Consider the following 24,520-nt stretch of genomic DNA (forward strand, 5'->3'; position numbering starts at 1 on the left):
TGCATCTCAAGACACTGGGGACACATCTAGAACAGGTCATGGCATCTCCCTGAGATTTGGTAATCACACTTCAGCTCCGGTAGTTTCCATCTCAGGAGAACCGTGATTCAACAAGACAATTTGAAGGTAAATGCATGTGAAAGGGCGCCCTAAGTACCATGGAAAGCAAAATTAGCCCCTCACTTAATGGAATATGGGTGGATTATTTTAGCAGATGAGAGTTCAATTTGAGTTCATCATATTTAATATGATTGTCATTGTGCTGTGTTAATAGAAAGACAAAAATGAGAATTATATGCAGTGCCATGAATAAACATTAATTGCAATCATCATTATGTCTACATAATTACAGAAATGCTTCTTGGTTAGTTGATCAGGCGAAGAGGAACATGTAAATTGATAAAAAATGTGACTGTATTATCTGAGAGAGAAATGAAGGGATACCAGATTTTTCTGAAGACATCAAGAACAATGGAAAAGACCCCTTCAACCTCAATGGAATGACTGATACCATGTCACCCATGGAGAGAAGGATGACAGCTCCTTGATAAAGAAATTCAGCCCACCCCTAGTGAATTTGGGGGGTGAGGTGGGCTTTTGGCCATATTAAGCTGAGCCACCCAGTGTTTTCCCATGAGTCACTACAATGTGGGCAGCCCCTGGGTTCAACAGAAGAGGTTCAACAATAAAAACATAGGTACTTTAAAATTCCTAAAATATGCAGTGAACTACTGCCCAAGGGCAGTGCAACGACATCCAACTATCTCACTTTGGGGCTGGCTTCATCTTAAGTTTGTTAGCAGGAGGGAAAGTGAGCCCCTCCCCGCTGCAGAGGGAAGACTTTGAACCCATGGAGAGATAGGAGGCGGGGCTACACATTGAGTAAGGCGAAAACTTTGTGATTAACATGCTTTATAGTGAGCTTCTATTTCTTAACCTACAAAATAGGACTACTACCATTTATCTCCAGGGTTATGAGAATTAAACTATGACACCTAAGTCATGGTCAATAAATATTACTGGCAGAACGATGTTGAGTGGTTAGGTAAAGCAAAGAAAGAACACAGGTTGAGTGTTCCTCGAAATACTAGAGACAAGGCATCTTCTATATTTTTTAGGTGTTTTGACTGGGCATTCCTAGCTATAAAATTGGACTTTTGAAGTTCCCCAGTGTTTCAAGTCAACTCTTAAAATGTTTTTGGACTTTGGAGGATCTCAGATCTCAGAGAAAGTACCTTTCATGCATTAGTGGTCTGGTGAATATTAACAGCAAGCCCCCCTCTTTCTTTCCTTTCCGTCTTTAGCATTCCGGTGGTAGTGGTGCCCATTTCTGGAATGCAAGTGTACCCTCACATCTGCTTCCTGGCCACCAAACTGACATCAGTGACTGAGGACTGGACAGAGACGCACCAAGTGTTCTTTTTCAAGCCAGAGGCAGCTCCAGCAGATGCTCCACCTTTGCCACTTATTAGCCATCAATCCAGCGAATCAGGACTGTAAGGCAGGTGGTGACATGAGTTAAATGAGTTTCTCACACTACCACCTTGAGAGAGGCATTGACAAACTATGATGTTGAAAATGGAAAATACCCATTTCAAGGACCCAGTCAGTCATCTGCTCAATTTTCTCTTATCTAGAAGGAAAATTGGGCTTATCACTGCAAAGATTCAAGGAGTTTAAAAGCTTTGGCAGCAGAATCCTGAAACCATATATTTCTCCAGGAAGCTATTCTGATTTCTCTCTAAAGTGCAATGTGACCTTACGCTCCAGAAAAGAGCAGTTGCCTAATCCAAAAGGAGAGGGGGAGGGAGAGAGAGCAAGAGAGAGAGAGAGAGAGGGAGAGGGAGAGGGAGAGGGAGAGGGAGGGGGAGAGGGAGAGGGAGAGGGAGACTCAAGGAAGGCACATATTTTCAATTTTTGTTGAAAATTATTATACTCTAAATACAGAAAAAGGCCAGGGATATAATGCATTTGAAATTAAAGAGCTTTTTGTGTTTGGTAAAGAATTAATAAAACGTAACTTCTTTTTCAGGAAACTTGGAATATCCAAGTTTCTACTACTTTGTCTTTCCTTTGATTTCGTTTCTCCTTCCTTGATGTTAAAGCTCTTCCTTGAATGGCTTTTTATGAAAAATTTAAGTACTTTTTTTTTTTCGGTTTTATGAGACAGGGTTTCTCTGTGTAGCCCTGGCTGTCCTGGAACTCACTCTGCAGACCAGGCTGGCCTCGAACTCAGATCCGCCTGCCTCTGCCTCCAGAGTGCTAGGATTAAAGGTGTGCGCCACCTCACCCGGCTTTAAGTACTTTTAATGTTTTCTTTTTTATTGAAAAAGTTATGGGAAAGTTAGCTGCCTATATTCCAAAATAATAATAATTTTTTTAAAAAAATGCTCCCCTTCCCTTTAGATTCATGTCTTTTATTTTGTACTTAAATTTAAAAAAAAAATATTTTATGAGTATAAGTATTTTGCCTGCATGTATGTCTGTGTGCTCTGTGCGTGCCTGTGGCCCAGGTAAGGCAGTAGAGTGTATTAGATCCCTTGCAACTGGAGCTGCGGACGGTTATGAGCTCTACAAGTGCTGAGCCATGGCCTCTAGAACAGCTGAGCCAACTCTTTATTTTAATTTTTTTATTGGTATGTGTATGTCACATGGGTGAAGGGACTCATGGAAGCTAGAAGGTCACATCAGATCCCTCAGAGCCGAAGGTACAGGGGACAGTCAGCCATCTTATGGGACTGCTGGGAACAGTACTTGTGTCCTCTAGATCAGCAAATGCTCTTAATGCCTTAATGGCTTCTCTCCAATTCCTGTTCGTTGAATATTCATTCACCTCCCTGTGCTGCCACAGTCAGCCTTCAGGAATACGCCCTCATTAAATGTTAGTACTGTTGCTTCTTAGCACAAAAACCAGCAGAAAACCCCCAGGGTCCTCACAGTCACCACTTGTTACCTTCCAATGTCAACATTTCTAAATTAACCCCACAGCAAACTCAACACTATCTTAAGCACTGGTTGTGTTGACTGAGACCTGTAGGGTCAGGGTGTGGCTCAGCCCAACACAGGCCTAGGCTCATTCTCGGTGGGGAATGAATGAAAAAAGGTGGGGGATGGGGGAAGATAAAAATAATTTTGTGGTATTTGGGAGGAATTTAAAGTATTTAAGAGCACTGGTTTACCTAAACAAAACCTTCGGAAATTACTTAAAAAATGGAGGTATTTTGTGTTAAGGACTCTGGGTATCCCTAAATCAAACAAACTAACAAGCCATCACACAGAAATCAAAGAGGACATAAGAATTAAGCAAAATGAGGACTGGAGAGATGGCTCAGCGGTTAAGAGCACTGACTGCTCTTCCAGAGGTCCTGAGTTCAATTCCCTGCAACATGGTGACTCACAACCATCTGTAATGGGATGCAATGCCCTCTTCTGGTGTGTCTGAAGAGAGTGACAGGGTACTCACATATATAAAATCAATCAATCAATCAATCAATCAACCTCTTTTTAAAAATTAAACAAAATGAATCGGAAAACAGCTAGAGAAACTTCGCAGGAGGGGAGTACATATTTGAAAAGTGGAAAGAGGGGAGGTTCCTGACGGAAACTGTGTGTTACAAGGGCTCTTTGGCGGGGTGGGGTGGGGTTTGGGGGATGAACATGAGTGAGGCCTGCTGGGTGGGGAACAGAAAGGCATGCTCTGTGAGGCCAGCCACCACAGCTCTGAGCAACTTTGTTAGTGCAAACCAACACCCTCAAAGCAGAGTTCTAGATTTTTCCATCTAAAAAAATTTAAACAGTATTTTAGTCCATTTAGTGAAGTGTAAAAACAGTTTAAAACTGTATAAACTAAACGTGAAAAACACAAGATAAATTAAAAACAGATACTGTTTTTATATAATCACTGGATGGTTACAAAGAGTCTTAGCCTTCGTTACAGAATCCGTTATCAAAGCAAAGAGAAAACAAAGAGATGGGACTGACATTTATTAATTCTGACATTTCAAACTCTTATTTGAGGGTTAAGATGTTTAACGTCCAGGTGGAAAGCAGACCTAAGGGTGACAGGGACCTTGCTCCGGGCACGCTGCCAGGACGTGGGGAGGCAAGGGAGAGTGCACATTCAGATCTCCCCTTTCCAAGCTGTACCCACTCCTGGTGGTTACCCTCAGAAATCTCCTTGCAGATTCTTAACTAAAGGGAACTCATGTCTCACTGCACAGCTGTGGCACTAAGACCCACAAAAGTGTGAGGTCAGGTAGGCCACGTCCTCCATGGCAGCTTGCAGCCAATGACTGCCACCATTAGGATCTAACCGACCAGACCCAGAGGTGGTGTCTTAGTCAGGGTTTCTATTCCTGCATAAACATCATGACCAAGAAGCAAGTTGGGGAAGAAAGGGTTTATTCGGCTTACACTTCCATGCTGCTGTTCATCACCAAAGGAAGTCAGGACTGGAACTCAAGCAGGGCATGGAGCAGGAGCTGATGCAGAGGCCATGGAGGGATGTTCTTTACTAGCCTGCCTCTCCTGGCTTACTCAGCCTGCTCTCTTATAGAACCCAAGACTACCAGCCCAGAGATGGCCCCACCCACAAGGGGCCTTTCCCCCTTGATCACTAATTGAGAAAATGCCTTACAGTTGGGTCTCATGGAGGCATTTCCTCAACTGAAGCTCCTTTCTCGGTGATAACTCCAGCTGTGTCAAGTTGACACAAAACTAGCCAGTACAGGTGGCCTAAAGGTTCTCCCTAAACAGAACCCAACCAGATGTGCCCTGTATAGCTAGCCTTCTAAAATGTGTCCCTCCCTTTCCTGGCTTCTCCTGTCTCTCAGGTCATCCTTAAATGGCATTTTTGCCCTCAGTGTTTCCCCAGCTCCTTTAACTATTCTCTCACAGGTGTCTCCGACAAACCCCACTTGATCCATCTGGATGCCTGGTTCTTGGAAGACCCATACCTAATGATGAATAGGTTGCTTAAGGCCCTATCCCGAAAAAGAAAGTCAAGAAAACTATAAGAGACACATCTACAAACCTCCAACTAGGGGATTTACTCTTTCACTGAAAGCTGGGGTGTGCCTGTCTTCTCTGGTCAATCTTGACTCTCCAGGAGCATGTTAAATGCACTCTGACATGGTGCCGCCACCGTGAACAATAAATGACGAACCTGACACCCAAGGTGTGTAGACAGCACTGGTCACTGTGTTGCCACTCACCTGGTCTCGCTGCTTGATTCGTTTGTAAATGTATTCGGCAAAGGGTTGGCGGGGAATAAACTTCCCATGTCCTGCTGTGACGTTGAAAACACCTGCTTCATACACCACTCTGCCTCTTGAAATAGTCACCAGGGGCACCCCGTGACAAACCATGCCCTCGAAGATGTTGAAGTTAACGGCCTGATGATGAGTTTTGGCTGAGATCCTCCTGTGTTTGTAAAACCAGAACAGTTCCAGGTCATCACTGGTGAATACAGAACGCTACAGAACTGACTTGGAAGAAAACTTGAACTCCAAGTCCAGAACTTGGTACCAGGAGGCTTCCAGAACTAAACAGACCACTGCCATTTTACTGCAAAGTTATCATATTCTTGAAGAGGAAAACCCAAGAGACTGCTCTTTACAGTGACAAACAGATAGACTGAGGTAGGGCAATGTCTGCCGTATTGATTTTTTAAAAGCATTTCAAAGAGCAGCCTCCCTATCCCTACCTTTTAGTTAAAGACATTCGAAGCACAGATGAGCACGCTGGCTCAGTTCTACAGAGCGTTGACTTTGACAGATGCAGCTGGGGCTCTCTCAGTACCCGTCCCAAATCCATTCTCACTCCTGCCTTCCGGGGAAACTACTACTTGACAGTTATTAAATTGAATTTGGTAGTTATCAAGAAAAGAAATACGTTACGAAAGATTTCCCCTGGTCAATGACAAATGAGAAATTTAAGAACAGTGGGAATAGATATGTTAAAATAACACTTAGCATTTTGTATCACATGTTTGCACATTCATTATCAACCCCACTGACTTAGTTTAATTTTACTTTTTACAATGAAAGATAAAACTATGTATTTGCCCTGGGCAATTTGTTATTTTGATGTAAACAGTATGGAAGGACTAAATGGCCAGTTAGCTGATACATTACCTCACAGAGTGTTTCTTTGCAAAGAATACTTTATATACACTGTGTGAGTGCTTCTCTATTGTAAAGACCCAGCAGTGAACCTGTTGGGTCGTATGGTCTTTGCAAGCTACAACAAAGGCTCTTATAGGTAAGGGATTGTGGGAAAAATCCCTGCTGAGGAAGAAGAAATACAAATATAGCCAGAACTTCGCATACTGAGGAGGGGAGGGCTGGCTCAAGTGTCTAGTTACTAAATAGGAAAATGAAGACATTGGCTACAGACTGAGTTACGATGAAATGTGTGTTTGTGAGAAAAGATTAAAAAGAAAGAAAAAGCCAACAAGGAGTCAACATAGAGGAAGGCCAGACTTTCAGGTTAAAATGATATCTGTGGCCCTCACAGTGTGTCAAAGCCTGGGTGCCACCATCCCACAGCTCATGGCTACCATTCTGTGTTCTCCCTGTAGCATGCTGCATGAATGTTCTTAGACTGGAGCTGTCTAGTGCTCTAGGACTCCTGATGACCCCTGCTTCTGGTGCACCTGTCAGACCAAGGCTTCTTGAAGCCTAGGAATGAAGGCTAGAAGAAAAAAAAAAAAGGTTCCAAGCTTTTCCCAGTTGATAGAATCTAGCAAAATCGAGCTTAAAACCAAGTCTTTTTTTTTTTTTAAGCAATTTAAGCAGCAAATCGTTCTCAAGAACAGAGGCGATGAAGACGAGCTATAAATGCATCGTCTAAGAACCCATTTCACTGGAGGACTCAAAGGACAAACAGCTTTTTATAAAGATCACAAGGGAAGCAGACAAGCCCTGGCTTTCGATGGGGCAGATCAAAGGCTTATAATTGATGGAGGTTTTAGGACCAAGTGCATCTTCTTTTCCTGTGGGATTTTTCTTCTAGGCCTGTCTTCATTGGGACTAAAATCATCCTACAATGTTACAAGTTGGGATCTGATTCACTTGGTGTCTTCAAAGATGTTTAAGGTGGGCATTTTTGTCAAGACTGAACTCTGTTAGGTTTGTATTGCAAAATAAGCCAAGTTCAACAATAAAAAAGTTTTTGAGCGGATGCTTTGGTGAGGTGGTTTTAGGCAAAATGGTTAAAAATACTTGCTGATGACCTGAAAGACATGGACACCCCATCTCTAAGCCAGAAGCCATCTCTTACTGACAACCTCTTGCAAATGAAAGTTTGGTTTTCTCTAAGGGAATCTCACTGAGGAAACAAACTGCTCTCAATGGTAGGCCATGTGCCCAGCCATAGATGGCCACCAGAGTTAACACACAGACATCTTTGGAGGTGATTTTCATCTTACAATGTCATGTCTGGGGTTTTTTCTTTTCAAATTTTATCTTTTTTTATTTATATATGTTTCTTCTCTCTTTTTACCCTGCAGGTTCTTTGTCTATGTACCCAGCCCTTCAGTTTAGTGGCTTTATGGGATTTCTGAATGTGGGAACTAGCCAGTCTTTACATCTGTGTTTATTCCTTATGCCTTTTCTTGGCTTTCCCCTTCTGTTCGTTTATTTTGTCCTATTCTGACATATTTGTTTTTGTTTTATCATAGTATAGTATAGTCCCCTAGAAGCCGGTTTCTTTTCTAATGAGAGACAGAAAGGGGTGGTCTCAGGTGGGAGGAGATGTGGGGAGGAACGGGGAGAAGTAGAGGGAAGGGAAATCATGATCAGGGTATATTGATAAAAAAGTCTACTTTCAGTAACAAGGAAAAATTAATGCTTATGAAATAATAAATTAATTCAAAAAGAAAAGAGGCCATGGATTTGAGGGAGAGTGGGGAGATGTTTGTGGAAGGGTTTAGAGGGGAGAGATGTGGTCAAATTATGATCTCAAAAAATTTAAATCCATACTGAAATGGCGTTGTGAAGTGAAGGAATGGGAGAGAAACAAAAGTCTCTGGAACCAAGGAACGCACGCTAACAGGGGAGTGTGTTCTATGCACGGCGACCGCCACTACAGTCAGTCTACACTACTGAGAAGCTGAAGCAAACGAGTTCCCTCTGATTCTTCAATAGAATACGTAGCATTGTGCATGATGAGAAGTAAGAATATTCCAGAGAAGCAAAAGCGTCTTATATTAGACAGGAAGACAACAGGCCATTAACACCTCTAGAAATGAAATGCGTGCACGTGTGGGCAATATGAAAGGCAGCTGGGGAAATGGATGTGGAGGACCCTGTTTGTGCACTGTTTCTGTGACTTGAGTTGAGATTTTAAGAGGCGGTTGACACGGAAAAACATCAAATCAGATTTCTCTGCTTCATACCAAATAAAGGACGTTACTTTGATTTTTCTCACCCTCAAGCTTAGCAAGAGCAAGAGGAAATTCGATAACATCCAGGAGATGCTTTCTTACAAAGCAGGCACTATATAAATGCAGTCACACTCACACAGGATGTAAATTCTAGGCATTATCACCAGCAGCTAAAAGAATTGCTCCCACTTTCACAAGGAAGGTGTCTGACAGGGTGTCATCCGCACCCAGCGTTTCCCTTCCAGTCAAAGCTGCAATTCTGCTGTTCTCTGGAGCGTCCACATGCCTGCATCTTTGTTCTTCCAGCCCTTTACCCCGAATGCCTCATCACGCCTACCCCCTCCCTCTGCCTGTGTTCTCACAAAGTCATGCTTTAATTATCACACGGTACATACATGCAACTGACTGTCACACTAGATCCCATGAATAGCTACAACTGTCCCAAATGAAAGACAAAAAGGATTGTGGATCCTAGAATCCAACCCCCAAGCTCTGGCAAAACTGCCTCATTCTTCCCCCGTAGCTTCCAGTTCTCTGAGTTTTATTTTGTTTCATTTTTATCTCTGCGTTTCTGGGAATGGAAACCAGGGCCTCACTGTTCTGAGTCAGAACCCTGCCAGAACCCAGCTCTAATCCAGGATCTCTGGAGTCTTTTTGAATCTGGCTCTTTTCCTACTGCTATACAGTCTAAGTCACAGACCAGGTAGTTTGATGCTCATCCCATAGTACGCGCTTTTTAAATAGGAAATGGCCAAATAAAAGGATTGCAAGATATTTCTCCTGCTTATTCAGGGCAGCTTTATTTTCTAACCTTGGTGACATGACGGTTCTGGGAACAGAATGATGAATTAAATAGAAAGTGGATACACAGTCCAGGAGTTCTGGTGAGTGCCTAACTGTTCTGGTAAGTGTGCATGTTAATTAGTAATAATAAGTAAAGGTGTTACAGCTATCGTCCTCAGTGGCATCTTATCCTTTACATGAAATGGGTTCACTGATATCCACAGTACTTGGCAGTAATAGTATTATCAGCCACTGGTATAAGCTAAATTTCATTCTGATGAGACGCTGTTGAAAAGCTTGCCCTAGGCTCATATAGTTAGATACCTAGAGACACCGAAGGGGTTAGGAAATACTTTCACCTCTGGAGAATAGCCTATGTGGGTATCCCTACTGGCTTCATTACTCTTCTGTCGCTGTGATAAAATACCCTGACAGAAGCAGTTTGAGGAAGGAAGCAGTTACTGTGGTCTCTGGGATTATGACAAAATCTTCCTTTTACAGCCATCTCAGAAATATAGACCTGAAGCTCTACTTGAATGTCAAGTCTGGAGTCACCTGAACGCTATCCCTCCAAGGAGCTCAGGACAGACACGAGTGTCATGCATGGTCTTCTGGCCTCATCCATGACTGGTGTCACAGCACCTGGAAGAAGTCCTGTCCTTCTCCAAACAGCTCCCTGCATCTTGTCTTTATTGCACTGTCATGTGACATCTCTCATGTGACATCCCTCATTTGACATCCCTCAGCCTTTTAGGTTTTCAAAAGAGGCTGCCTTTGCTGTGAAGGACAAGTCAGACTTAGAATCTTCTCTGTCAGTCTGTTTGGCCCGGTGTTACAGGTAAGTGGACAGTCCTAATAAGGACAAAGACGATGACATGCATACCTTGGCTTTGACCGAGTCTAAGGTAAGTCATGGTGAAGGTCAGCAGACCAGGAGACAGCTGAAAAGGTCATGTGTGTCTTTGTAGCCTATTCTGCTCTCAGGTGGAAGCCACCCACAGACTCAGAGCTGGGGGTTGGGATGCTGCTGCTGTCCCACCCCGAGCAGTCTTCAACAGAATTCCAAGATTCCTTTAAGAAACCTCTTTTCCTCACTGGAGAGAATCTGGTGAGAAATCCCCCATGCTACCCTCCTGTTCCCTAACCAAGAGGTGGGAGGGCATGCCTTCTTTCCCGGTAACAGGAAAAATTGAAATATTTAGAAGATATAACCTCTCCCCTAACAGACCACACCCTGTTATAGACTTTCTTGTGATACCCTGGACTCTCTCCTTTCAAAGAAGTCACTGAGCCTCAGCCTTCCCTTTGGCCTTCATAACCTATATCTTCACATCAGTAAGCATAGTCGGTTACTATAATCTGCTGTCAAAGACTGACAGAGAACGTGTCCTTAGGGGAATAATTCGTTTATTGCACGCTGTTTATCACAGCACAATTCACAGCAGCCAAGTTACAGAATCAGCTGTAGTGCTTGATTCTAACACCTGAAAGGGATCCATAAGACCTGGTAAATATGCACAGTGGAGTATTATTCAGCCACAAAGAAGAACAAAATTTCTATGTTATTTACTACTAAACGGATACAAGTAGAATGTACGATGTTAATTAAGTGGCATGGGATCACCACAAATGGCTCACATCATCTCTTAGATGTGAAGCTAAACAACCAAAATGTTGACCTGAAAATATAATAGAAATTATTAGAGATGCAATGGTGCAGATAGGCAGACAACGAGGCTGAATTTGACCAACAAGGGCATATAGATAACGTAGGAAAATTTACACCAAATGCTATTTCTATGGACAATTAATTCATAGTAATTTTTTAAAAGAGAGAGAGGAATTGCATGGATATTTATGAGGCAGAGTTCAAATGGCTTGAGTAGAGAAGAGAGTTACAAGCAAATCTTCCTAGGGGACAGATACGGATATGGAACAAGACTCATTCATTTGTGAGCAGAATAGAACTGCAAGACTCGCTATCGGGTCCTTTTCCAACCTCACGGTCATGCGGAGGATCTTGTGCACATCCGTCCATCATCTCATTACTGACCAATAGCTGTCCCAGCAGCTCAGTGATTAACACCCTTCCTTCCCTGCAGTCAAGTGGGCTGGTCTTCTCATTAGCAGATCTTGGCCACTGACCAGGGGAAAGCTGACCTTTGTCAACTTACCCTGAACCTGTATCACGGGAGTCACAGACAGGTCTCACTATGAAGGGGGCAACACCCCTGTCTACTGAGTCCCCACTATGATTTATACTTATCTAAGGCAGATGATGTCCACGGGAAGCAGCAGCCTCAAAGCTGCTTTCTGACTTAGTCAATTGCTTTGATGCCACTCACATCACAGCTGCAGAAAAGCCATTCTGTCCCTTTGCAAATGGCTTTCTATCAACCAGCCAGCCGCCTGCTTTTACAGATGAGATCATTGAAGCAAAGCTGGGCCAGGTATCAGCCCCACTTCTGAGCATCCCAAGAAAACACCCTCGAGGAAGGGTCATTCTTTAGAGCATCATGGGTCTCCCTGACCCCAGAAAAGTAACTTGATTAGGCATTCTACTGTATTCTTTCCAACTCCTTCATTTTATTCATGGCATGAATGGATTCCTATGAGATTGCCAGGAGAACCAAAATACAGAAAGGAAGCCAATACAATCATCTCAGTGCTCATCTTAGTGGCATCTTTAAAAGTATACTTCATTTCTCTGCATTATGACACCTTGTGTACTCAGCATGAAACAGGAATAGTTCATTGTTAAATTTTTTTTCTATCGCCTAAGAAGTAGGTGCAATTATTATTCCTGTGCTGTGGAGGAGGCTGAAGCTTAAAATGGATTAATACTTCACCCATGGCACACAGCCTACATTCAAGAAGCAGAGGTATGGATGTGAGTTATGAGCATATATGATATGATCTTGTGTCTTTGGCTTCAGAAGCTGGGCTCCTACCACAAAACTGTACAGTTGCTGGGAACATTCTTCACCCCCAGACACTAAATAAGAAGTGACTCCTTTTCATCCTTTCTGGTGCTTCTTGGTCTGTTTTCTGTGTGATACCAAAGGACTTCAGATGCTCGTAAAATTTCCTATGCTGGAATTGGCCAGTCATTCTCAACGTGGTCACTGCACAAGAGTTTTGCTTTTCTTGACGCGTGTTGCAACTGCCTCTCTGTCAGCTCCATGGACGAGACAAGTTATGTAAATGAAGAGCAGAGCAGGCACGTCTCTGCCAATGCTAGCTGGCACTACCTCGAGTACACTGTCAGCATTTGCAGAGCTACTCTTGCTGCTCTGGCTGCCCGCATCAATCTTCTTTCTTCTGTTCAGACTTCCACATCAGCTTCCCACAGAAAAGAAGATGGGAATCTAACTCTTCAACCACATCATTAATCTAAATCGGACAATAGCTTGGAACCCGACTGATATTCATTGACGACAAAACATTTAACTCAGGTTCCTAAAAAAATGCTGCCCTAACATTGACTTGATGGAGTTAACCAATGCTGTGTACTCTTCTTCTGCTTTGGGCTGAAATATAGGCCACAGCTGGTGGTATAGATCACAGTGGCATAAATAGTGTTAGACACTAGAAATCTGGGGTAGGTTCTATGTCCTTCACCCCACGTACCTCACAGCACTGAACATCTAGAAGGTACTTGTATGCGTGTTCATTTATAAGAAAGTAAGTTATTAGCAAATCTCTGTAATGCTACTTAACATAAATACTTTAAATATTTTAATCACTAGCTTTCAGAAAATGAGAAACTAAAAATAATTTAATGTTGTGAAGAAATAGGAATTGAATGTGAGCCAGGCAAGCTAGCAGGCTACGAGGAGGCACATCCTATGAATACTGAACAGGTAAGTGCTTAGCGATGAAGGATGATTATTGGGTTTTTGAAAGGCTAGTCTACTGGCCTGGCCAGTCAGTAAGAGTTAGAAATAGCTTCCTGGGGCGGCATGTGGAAATGGCCTTATAATTTTGTGGCTTTCCTGGGGGACTGCTTCACCTTTGATAGATGACATCTCTTGACATATTTCCCAGGCACAGCCTGAGAGGGAAAGGGTTGTCTTCTTACACAGGAGGTGGCTGGGATAAAGCCATGCAATGCCCTTCTTAAAAGTACTCCATGAGCCAGAATCCTAAGGAAACAGAAGATGGGGGCAAGAAATAGCTGAGGGGTTCAAATTTCACTATTGATTTTGATGGAAGAAGATGATCTATTTTTCCTTCATCCTTACCATAGGAGACAACTCCCAAAAAAAGTCAAGAAGAAGGGGGTGAGAGGAGGAGGAGGAGGAGGAAGAAGAGGAAGAGGAAGAGCAAGAGGAAGAAGAAGAAGAAGAAGAAGAAGAAGAAGAAGAAGAAGAAGAAGAAGAAGAAGAAGAAGAAGAAGAAGAAGAAGAAGAAGAAGAAGATGAAGTTGTTAATGAGCATACTTTCTGACAGAGGAATGTAAGCAAAGGGAGTAGAACAGGTGGAACCATGCAGATATCCACAGCCATGAAGATATCCACAGTCATGCAAATAACCACAGCCATGAAGATATCCACAGTCATGCAAATAACCACAGCCATGAAGATATCCACAGTCATGCAAATAACCACAGCCATGAAGATATCCAGTCATGCAAATAACCACAGCCATGAAGATATCCACAGTCATGCAAATAACCACAGCCATGAAGATATCCACAGTCATGCAAATAACCACAGCCATGCAGATAACTACAACCATGAAGATAACCACAGGCATGCAGATAATCACAGCCATGCAGAACCACAACTATGCAGATAACCACAGCCATGCAGATAACCAGAAAGCTAAAGACTTGAAGGAAATCCACAGAGTATCTGTAGCGAAGAGAGTTGAATAATGGGCTGGAGAGAGACTATGGCCTCTTTCACTCAACTCCAAGTGCTAAACATGATCCCTTTGTTCCATTCAGGCAACATTTGGGCAGAATTTTGGTGAAGTTACATTAGCTGTTGGTCATCTACTAAGTAACAATGGAGTTCCAAGTCCACCTTAGATTAATAATAAAGTGTTTGAAGTAAGACTTAAAGCATTATCTCATTCCCAGTAAGCATGTGATGGCAAAACTCTTAGCATGTCCATTGTGGCTGGAGAATCTCAATCAGGAAAGGGACTCCTACAACCGTCTTATAAATAGCCTAGATGGGTCCTGAGAATAGAACAGGTGGTCAGGCTTAGCAGCAAGCCCCTCCACTCACTAAACCATCTAAGGAGAGTCTTACAGAACTTCCTGTGACTCCTCCTTTCACAAGGAGTCATCACAGGCCAGATATAGTGAAGGTCTCAGTGATTCCAGCTGCCATGATTTAAAATGGCAGCAGGCAATTCTAATCTGGAGCAAACAACTTCACAAGAGTCAAACGTAGAACTCTGGGTAGAAGACTGCCATTCAATAGTGAAAAGTTGCTTGCTTAAACCTCATTGCAGGCTGTGCACACTTAACTGAAAACAACCTGAGACAAAATAGTTATTCAATATGCAGGTGCCACCTTATACTTATATACTTCTTTGTCCAGTGGTGACTATTCAAAGCCACCACTCAGCTTTAAGTTGATGATGCTACTTACAACCGTCTAACAGATTTTCTGTAGACATTTCAAACACGTAACTAAGAACAAAAGAACACTTTTCTTCTTCTTCTTCTTCTTCTTCTTCTTCTTCTTCTTCTTCTTCTTCTTCTTCTTCTCCTTCTCCTTCTCCTTCTCCTTCTTATTCCTCCTCCTCCTTCTCCTTCTCCTCCTCCTCCTTCTTCTTCCTCTCTCTCTCTCTCTCTCTCTCTCTCTCTCCTTCTTTCTTTTCTTGAATCAGGGTTTCTCTCTGAAGCCCAGAATTACCTCTAACTTGATAGGTAGCCCAAGCCAGACTCTCTAATCACTGCTTCAACTGTTATCTAAACCCTGAACTGTGGAAAAACATCCCAAGAGGCACCAAAGGCTTCCTGGATGTCTCAGTGGAGATGAGGATGTCAGAGAATGGCTGTTCAGTGTGAGGAATCTGCAATCTCCAATATTTGGTCAACTACAGCTCCTGGTCTGCAGCCCAAAGCTGGCCTGCAGCTTCCTTCTATCAAATAAAGTATTATTGGTATGCAGTCACTCTCATTCACTTAGATGCTATCTATGACTGCAACTACATTACAGAAGCAGAAATGAACAGCAGAGCTACAGAGACCTGTGGTTCATGAAGCTTGCAAGAAGTATTTCAACAGTCACTAATTTTTTAAAAATCTTTTTTGATGATTTAAATGTCTCCAGGGGCAAAAGTGAAATCACATACCATACTTCTGGGTGGTGGAGGATGAAGATTAAAGCAAAACAAGCTGGAGAGCCACCAAAGGGGAAAATGGCAGGTAAGAATGGAAAGAGAGAAAGGAAGGGGGCAAAGAAAAGAAAGTAAAGGAGGAAGAGAACACCAAGGAAAGCAAGAGCAACAGCAGCCATGACCCGGAAGTCATGGGACTAGCTGCGTGATTAGCAGCAACTTCACGTTCTAGGCATTGGCCCAGCCCCTGCGAGGCCCGAATGCGTTCATGCACCTTGAATTACTTGATTTCTCAACAGCCCACAGTACTATGTCCTTGTAGCCAATGGAGAAGTAGAAACTGAAGTAGAATGAGAGAGAGACTTTGAATGAGTCACCCAGGATCTCAGCAAAAGAACCAGAAGCCAAACACACGCAGGTTGCTCCTCCTGCCGCCACAGGTCCTGCTCCAAACCAAACCAAACAAATAAACAAGCAGCAACAACAAGAACCGATAGCGGAATGCTCTTCACTTCTTGGAACGGGCAGAACACTGGGGATTCTTGGATAATTAGCTATTTTCCAGCAGGATGGAAAATCAGAGATAGGTAATCATCTCCGTCTTCTGTCTGGTGCATTCTAGCATTTCGTCTACCCTCCCGATGTAGAGGATCTCTGAGGGTCTCAGAACCTATGACATAGCCTGAATCCCAATTAGCAATACACTATATGGCTTGAGCTGGACCCAGACCAAATGGCACTGCTTCTAAGCATAACCAATGAGCTACTGGCTCCCAGGGCATGGAGAGAGTGTGGCTATCTCAACCAGGTACAAGGCTTCCCTGTGACAAGAAGTTGGGGGGGAAAATTAAAAAACAAACAAACAAAAAACCTGCAGAAATGCAGACTGCCAGTCTGACTCAGCTTCTCCACAGAGCAAGCCTGAGGGCAAAGTCACCCAGAGCTGAGATGGGAAGGCAGTGACACCCAGGAGGCATGAGGAGTTATCTGTCACAGCCAGATACTCTGAGATCCGTTGACTTGAACAGGCTGGGGAAATAATAACCTAGCTCATGGGATGGCTAAAATTCTGAGCTCTGTTGGAGAGAATTCATGTCTATCAGCTCCCTGCCTCTACCAAGCAGCTGTGATAGGGCTACTATAATCATTCCCTCATGGCTGATGAGGACATGAGGCAAAGCGAGGCTACGGTGTTCACCTCACTCAGTAACTGGATGGGGGTTACAAGCAGACAGCCAGCACCAGAGACCACACCTTAACTTGGGGTCTGTAGCGCCTTTTCCAGGCCTGACCTTTGGGGAGGCTGTGCCTTTACAGTGTGAAAGTACCGACACAATGAAGGCTGCTTGGCCTGCTTGGAAGTTCTTCCTTGGTCTTCTCAGCTGGGTGAACTGGGAAACACTCTCTCCATCTCTGTGCCCTCATCCTTAAGAGGGATCCTGGAAATGGATGTTTAGGTGGATGGATGTTCACATGTTCAGTAGCACACGAAGGCAGTCATTTTGTATGGCACCTTTGTTCTATAGCTGTTTCTTCCAGATTGAAGAATTCCCTCATGGCCATAAAGGAAGGGCTTAGCTCATGAGGCTTGCAAGAAATGAATGATGCAGGAAATTTATGGAACTTGTAAACTTCAGAAGTCCCTCCCTGGAGGTGTACCCAGAAAACACTCGATGTGGAGAGAGGACTCATTTGTGTGACACTGCCTGTAGTTACACAGGAGACTCAAATTACAACTTCCATGAGTCCTCGTCCATACTGGGGCACAGGGCTTTTCAGTGATGCTGCTGTGAGTAGCCCCTCATAAGTCCTCCTACGAGAGTAGCCCCAGAAAACTCACTAGTTCACCAAGCTAGACTTGGGAGTAATCGTCTTGTTGTTCTGTCATTGGTACACTCTCTGCAATAAGAATAGGAGATGAGGTTGTCTATTAAGACATTGAGTGGTAGGAAGGCGGGGCTCAGACCTTCAATGCTCATCCTGCCCTGCATCTTCCTTCATGTGCTCTAGCTCCTGGGTCATGCATGTGTGCTTGGGCCCATGACCAGTGGCATTACAGCACTGAAGACACATGACCTGCGCATGTCACTCTGTCTCTGAGATTCCTTATACTCTGGCTCTCCTTGTCCTGCCTTCTCCTGTCAGTCCTGTCTCTCCATGGCAGCAGCCTGCCCTCTGGACTTCAAGCTCCAGCATCAGATACAGAGAATGAAACTGTAGCCCCAGTCAGTATGGAAGGTCAGAATTGTATGTGTGAGAAGTGTATGAATATACACAGACAGACAGACAGACAGACAGATGGACAAATAGACAGACAGACAGATGCATATGCACACACAAACCCTGACATATCCTAGATGGTTTACTTCTGGGACTGTTGCTCATAAGGATCTTTCTTTCTTTCTCTTTTAAAATCTCAAATGATTTGCCTTCGAAGTCACTTGTTTTCCTTGAATTTACTAATAGCACCTCAGTGGTTCAAAGTGTGGTCAAGGGTGTGTCTGATGAATGTGATGATAAGATATTTAGTTATGGCTTTGATTTACCGCATGCTTATCTATGAGACTCTGACATTAGAAGCAAGTCAAACCCTATTTAATTTAATCCTCATTACACTGAGGCTCAGGGAAACCGGGTCAGCCACCTCTTTCCATAAACAGGAGTCTCTGTCACTCAGACACCAAGAGGTCAGTCATAGTGTGCTGCTTCCTGCTGGAAGTGACACTTCCAACAAGTCTGGACCTGAACGTACTTCCCAAAATTCTTCCCCAGATCTTTCCAGAAATACTAGGGTGACTTAAGAAAAAACTAGGGATCAAAACATATCAAAAACTCCATCTTTGGAAAAGATGTTTCCAGGTGCCCATAAATGTTTTAAATAGGAAAATGTACTAATCGGCATACACTTCTATCTAACACATTTTCCCCAAAGAGGTCATCAACGGCTGTGTCGCTATGAAGGCACTTCACTGTGCTTTCCTTCAGACCTTGCATACAAAACAGTCTCACAAGGACCAGAAAAGTGATAAATTCGCATAGGAGAAGTGATGGGTTTGCCCTATATTTGGAATTAGATGCTGGTAAATTGAAAACAGAGCAACACTTTGGGTCTTTTATTAAATCACTGCAAGCTACTCTTGTATAACTAAACTTTTTTTGTCCCTTATTTCTCACACAAATGAGGGAAGGTTGCTCACTAGGTCCATGACGTTACCATGGGGGAATTAGGTTCTTAGACATGTTGAGACTTTTAAGATAACTTCTTCGTATCTCTGGCCTCTCAACTCCAACTATACCACTGTACTTATCTCTGGCTTCAAGTGAAATGAAGCATGGAATGAAGGAAGGTGGGGAGGGAGAGAGAAAGGGATGAAGGAAGAAGAAAACAAAACAAACTCCCTTTTGGTAAAAAATTGTAGCCAAGTCTTAACTGTTTATGGGTGCCCAACCACCTTCTATCAATGCACTTACTGCCCACCTGCTGCATGCCAGACACCGTTCCGGTGCTGCGGATGGGTCAAGAAAAGATGAAAATCCCTGGCCCTTGAAGTTGACTTCCTAATCACAATGTTTCTGAATAAACATCGATTTCTTTGCTATAAACAGGATTCTAATGTAAGTTCATGAATGAGGTCAGCATTCAATAATAGTGACAGGCACATGGCTCTTCGCAGTTTGCCCTGAACACTCTCCAGAACTACAGCATTTATTTCTCGGAAACATTGGGCAGCTTGCAAGAAATGGGATAGAACCCTTAAATAGAAAAATAATATTATGTGACCCAAAGAAACAGTAGCAGGCATGGATTGATATTCCTCTATAAGAAAAAAATGAAACCTTGTGACAAATAAAGAAGAAAGTACTCGACTTCATTAGTGCTAAACTATCAGCAATTTGCAGCTGAGAGGTAATAATGCTCACATATAAAAGAATCCAGAAGTGGAAAGAGAGAAACCCCTTGTGCCACAGCAGGAACGGACAGTTTGCTAGGACAAACAGTTAGTTTGTGGTTGTTATACAATGGTTGGTCGTTGATACAATGGAAACAATCAGAGGTTTTAAAATAGCAAAACTTTAAAAACTGTATAAGGTACTCATTACCATGAGCCCAGAAGAGGGACTTCACAGAGAAGTGTCAGATAATCTTCCCTGGGGCCGATGCTCCATGCTGGGAGGCTGCGCTCCTGAGAATCAAAGACTTCTGAGATATATTTGGATCACCCCAAAACTGTGCCTCTGCACAATGTAGCATCCAAGGGACATTCTGGTGACATTGTGGTCAAAATGGCACCCAGCAGACTTGTCAATGAAAGTGAGGGAGAGAAAATACATTCAATAGGGATGGAGCCCTGAGTGACAAGCCAAACTGGGATGCTGGGACTCTTGGTTTTTCTAAGTTGTGTTTGCCTCTAGGATTCCACGTGCGTGTTGTGTCTCCTGCCAGCTTCTGAAACTGTCACTCTTACCCACGATGATGATGCATTGATGTTTCTTTCTCTTTTGCTACACATGCTGCACACCAGCTTTCCTTCCAATAGTCACAAAATGATGATACTATTGTTATTGCACCTGCATTTTACCAAAGGGGAATTTTACCCTACATTTTACCAAGGTGAGGGAAAACTTGACCAAGGGCTGGTTCTTCTCTGCCCAGTTAGGTCTTAAGTTAAAAATCTGCTACTGGATTTTGAATGCAGCCTGTTACTGCCACCTGGCATTTACTAAATTATGGGTCACACATAAACAACTTCTCTTTAACTTCATTTCCAGTGTTTCATCGATTTCTTGGAGAGAGTTTTCCGGAACAACAACAACAACAACACCCTCTAAAATCAGTTCCTTTTTCTCTCTCCCCCTTTCATGGCTTCTGAGGGTGTTTGTTTACAAACTAGAGATTGAGCTAAGAGCCCCCTGCACGTTATATAAACATTCAACACTGGACTCCTCCCCTGCCATCTTTTCTGCTTCTGTATTTTGAGACCATCTCTTCTCACTGGCTGTGCTTGGGCTCACTCTTACGACCCAGGCAATCCTTGAACTTGAGACTTCCTACTCTCAGCATCTTGCAGACACCATGTGTGACCTGTCATAGTTCTTACTCCCTCTATCCAAACCCCATTATCTGCCTCCTACAATTCTCCCTGACTGCAATCCACCCTACACACTTGGCTAGCTCCCTAAAATATGATTTAGTGAGACTTCCTTAATAAATGAGCTGGGCATAAGACAGAAGCCCTCGGGCCTTGGACCAAGTCATTCTCATAGGGTGACTGTTAGCATTCTGTCTAAGCTTCACCCCACAGTTACCTGGCAACAGCCAGGCAGGCATGACCCACTGTAAAAGGGACTGCTTGCCCCCTCCTCCCTCTTTTGCTCTCTTGCTTCCCTTTTGCCCTCTTGAGTTCTTCCCTTCCCTTTTTCTTCTCTCCACATGCTCATCATCATGGCTGGCCTTTACTTCTCCACTCTCTCCCTCTCTCTGCCTTTCTCTGTCTCTACTGCCCTCTTAACTCCCATCCCCATGTCCTGAATAAACTCTATTCTATACTATACCATCTTGTCTGGTCCCTCAAGGGGAAAGGGCCCGCTGAGACAACCCCTCCTCCCAACACCTCACCACATAACCATAGAACATAACCCTTATCGCTTCCTATCTTTTTATAAACACATCAGTGACAGTTTGCTATCATTAACTCATAGTCCAGGGGGATTTCCAAGGACATAGGAATCCATTAAATTGGCAGTGTCTCTGGCAAAGCAGGATACAGTGTTGCCACAACACCCTCCTGGTCCCTTTTTCTTTACTACTCCCTGAAAATGTCATGTAATTATGTAGTAATATGAATGAGAAATGAATGACCCCTGCAGTCTCTGGCATTCGAAGACTTGGTTCCCAGTTGTTGCCACTGTTTGGTGAGGTTTAGGAGGCGTGGCCTTGAGGAAGGAAGGAAGGATGTCACTGGAGTTGGGTTTGAGATGTTAAGACCTCTTCCTACTCCCAATTTGCTCTATTTCATGCTTGTAGAAATGGCTGAACAACTTCTGCTTTGCTTGCTGCCATGCCTCCTCACCACAATTATCCCTCTGCAATTTCAAGCCTAAAAAAAAACCATCCTTTTCTCATCAATTGCTTTGGTCACGCTGTTTCACCGAAGCAGTAGAGAAGAAACTGATAGAGGTGGTGAAGCAGGCATTTCGCCGCAGTTAGTCAACTCAAACTAGCACTTGAAACCATTCAATCACTTGAGCTGTATCCTAGAAATCCTTCTATATTTGATTCAGCATTCAGAGCCCTTGTCTGTATGAGCAAGAATAATCCTAGTTTCTCTTCCTCACCATCTGAACCTCACCTGGCAGTGTCTTTATGACTCCTTAGCGAAGGAGTCTTCCCATGGACCCATGGCTTCCCCTCCATGACAACATGTCTGCCCTCTGTTTACAAACCCAGAGCCACCCTCGAGGATTCTCTTGATCCAGTGCCCTTTCCTAAGCACAAGCCAGCCTTCTGTGGAGTCATTGCAGAAGAACACAGATCAGAATTATCTTTAGATCATGGTTTTTTCTCATCAGGATTCAATCCTTCCCCATCTCTTGTACTAAGGTGAACGGTTTCATTTTTTTCTCTGAAATATTATTTGCTTTTTCCCACATTTGTGTTTTACCTGCCTCATTAACACACACCCTTTTAAATAACAGGTATTATTCCTTATATTTATGCACTCCATGGTGTCCAGAAATCACCCATAGTAAGCATGCAGTGAATCTCTGTTTACAGCTAACTGCCAGTATTGTCTTTTCCCATGCCATGTGGAATTTAGTAACCTCCCATACTGATAAATATTCCATTTTAAAAACATGGACAAATTTGCCTTTTCAGATCAGTTGGAAGCTTGGCGGAGAGTGGAGTTGAGAGCAAAGTCAGGATTTCCAGTTGGGAAAGAAACTCCAGGAGGCGGGCAGAGAGAAAATACAATGGCAAAGTAAAGAAGCCACCTGTCAAAAACCTGGAGAGCAAAGAACATTACAAACACAGAAAGATGTCTAGATGAAGAGATTCACGGGAGAGCAAAACCGAAGCAAATCTATCTACCTCAGAAGACAAGCAGAGGAACCCAAACAGACATCTACCTCCTGCTTATGAGCCACACTCTGCCCAAGAGGCGTGGCCTACTTGACCCCTCCAGGTGTTTTGTGAGAGCTCTAGACAGATAGAAAGCCTCACTTTGTGACCAGGGAGGCGCTATAGCCACAATTACAGTACTAAAGGCAGGCCTGGTGAACCAATCAAAAATTCCCTTCAGGCAACATAATCACAGCATAAAACCCAGTACTGACTCTGCCCTACTGTCTTCTTCCCCAGCTCTGTGGTGCACACAGTCACTCTTTCCTCAGGAAGACACTGAGTAGGTGCTCTGCAGGCACACGGACTCTTTCAAATTGGAAAGTCACCCGCCTTCTGGTGTCCAGAGAAGCCATGCTGGCCGCAGGATGTGCATGGCTGGGGTCCAGGCACCCTGGCAGGTTTTCAGGGATCTCTGCCTTGTCTCAGCCAAGTGAACTCTTACAGCCAAGGACAGACATGCAATCTGGTGCCCAGGAGCATAGGGAAGAAACCTTGGTCTTGCTTGAATCAAGAGTCTCAGTTTATATGTACCAAGAGTGAGGAGCTAAAGGGTCAGTGTGGGTGTTGGCCCAGGATATAAATGTCTATAATCAAAGAACTTAGATTTACAGAAAGCAGTTTTACATGTCTTGGGTGTGAGACAATATTTTGAGGATTCACTGTGTAATTAGAACAACAAAATAGATACAGAGTCCAGTCTAAAGGTGAATGTTTGCATCACCAGGGTCAGGAGAAGGGTTTGAACTCTCCAGGTCTCCAGGTTCAGCTTCTGGCCTGATTGATAAGGGCAGGTAGGAACTACAATTCAAAAGGCAAAGATTGGCATATGTCCCCACTGTGTGCTATACATGCCTACTCTGTGTATGAAGTTTCTGTATCTTTATTTGTCCCCTAGTTTCCAAGCCCCTGGTGTCTGTGTTTTATTTATTTATAATTTTATCTGTACTCAGTGTGCTTGTTTGGGGCTATTTTATTTTCTTGCTATTGCTTGGCATTGAGCCTGGGACATCATGTATCCGAGGCAAATGCTCTACCAGGATGCCACAGCCTCTGCCCTTGTTTTTGGTTTCTTTGAAATGGGTTGGGCCCTGTTGTCCAGGTAATCTCAAACTCCTTTTATACTCTGCCTCCCAAGTAGCCTGGACCATGGCTGTTCAACACAGTTGGCTGCCTAGATGTTCTCAGAGACCATGAAGCACAGCTCCTGGCCATGTGCTGTGCAAAGGCTAGACACAATGACGACAAGGATGGTGTCTTGAGTTAATGGGTGTCTTTTTGTCTGTCTCTGTCTTCCCTCCACCATTAAGCATTGCCTTTTCTCCTTTAGCTATAGAGACTCTTTATCTTGCTCTATATTAACTGTGAGATGTGAGCTTTTGGTATATTTTCTCATTTCAATTCAGCACAGATAGGCGCCAGACATTCACATGGGTTTAGAAGCCATGGATCATGGTTTGAATCTGAAATTTCCTCTACAAGCTCATGTCTTGAATATTTTTTTCCAATGTTTGAATAGTGGCACTGTTTGGGGGAGATGGGGGAACCTTTTGGTGGCAGGACCTGGCTCACAGCAGTAGGCCAGTAGGGGCCCAGCCCTTAAGTGTTACAGCCTGGCTGCTGGTTCTTTCCTCTCTGCTCTCTGTTCCACAGTGATGTAGACAGTCTATGGCAGACATTGCTGCTTCTGGGAGCTGGGCTGCTTGGCCATGTCTTCCTCTCCATGACAAGGACTCCCTAAAACTGTGAGCCAAAATAAATTCTCTCACCCCTGTTTCCATCTTGCATTCTGGTCACGGAGATTTAAAAAGCTAACTAATATGCTATGCCTTGGTGTTTCTTATTGAACCATCACAGTTACTCTTAACCTCATTGTTCCAGTTTTGAATGAAGAGAAATTTAGAAAACTTTAAAAAGAAACAAAACAGGGT

At 43.5% G+C, this 24,520-nt stretch overlaps 1 protein-coding gene and 1 long non-coding RNA gene across 3 annotated transcripts in view; one reads left to right on the forward strand and one right to left on the reverse strand.

The window, feature by feature from the left end:
* The window catches only part of Dpys (dihydropyrimidinase), an 88,986-nt gene that overhangs the window by 19,529 nt on the left and 44,937 nt on the right, over positions 1–24,520 (reverse strand). For both annotated transcript variants that reach the window (NM_022722.3, NM_001164466.1), the window contains exon 8: positions 5,214–5,421. In NM_022722.3, the coding sequence (NP_073559.3) occupies positions 5,214–5,421 (208 nt within the window). The remainder of the gene's footprint in view (positions 1–5,213; positions 5,422–24,520) is intronic.
* Positions 9,032–24,364, forward strand: Gm16291 (predicted gene 16291). The gene is made up of 3 exons (NR_045788.1): positions 9,032–9,270; positions 9,671–10,007; positions 22,347–24,364. It is a non-coding gene; the product is annotated as a predicted gene 16291 (long non-coding RNA).

The sequence above is a fragment of the Mus musculus genome, chromosome 15 (genome assembly GCF_000001635.26).
Source record: "Mus musculus strain C57BL/6J chromosome 15, GRCm38.p6 C57BL/6J".
Classification (NCBI taxonomy): Eukaryota; Metazoa; Chordata; class Mammalia; order Rodentia; family Muridae; genus Mus; species Mus musculus.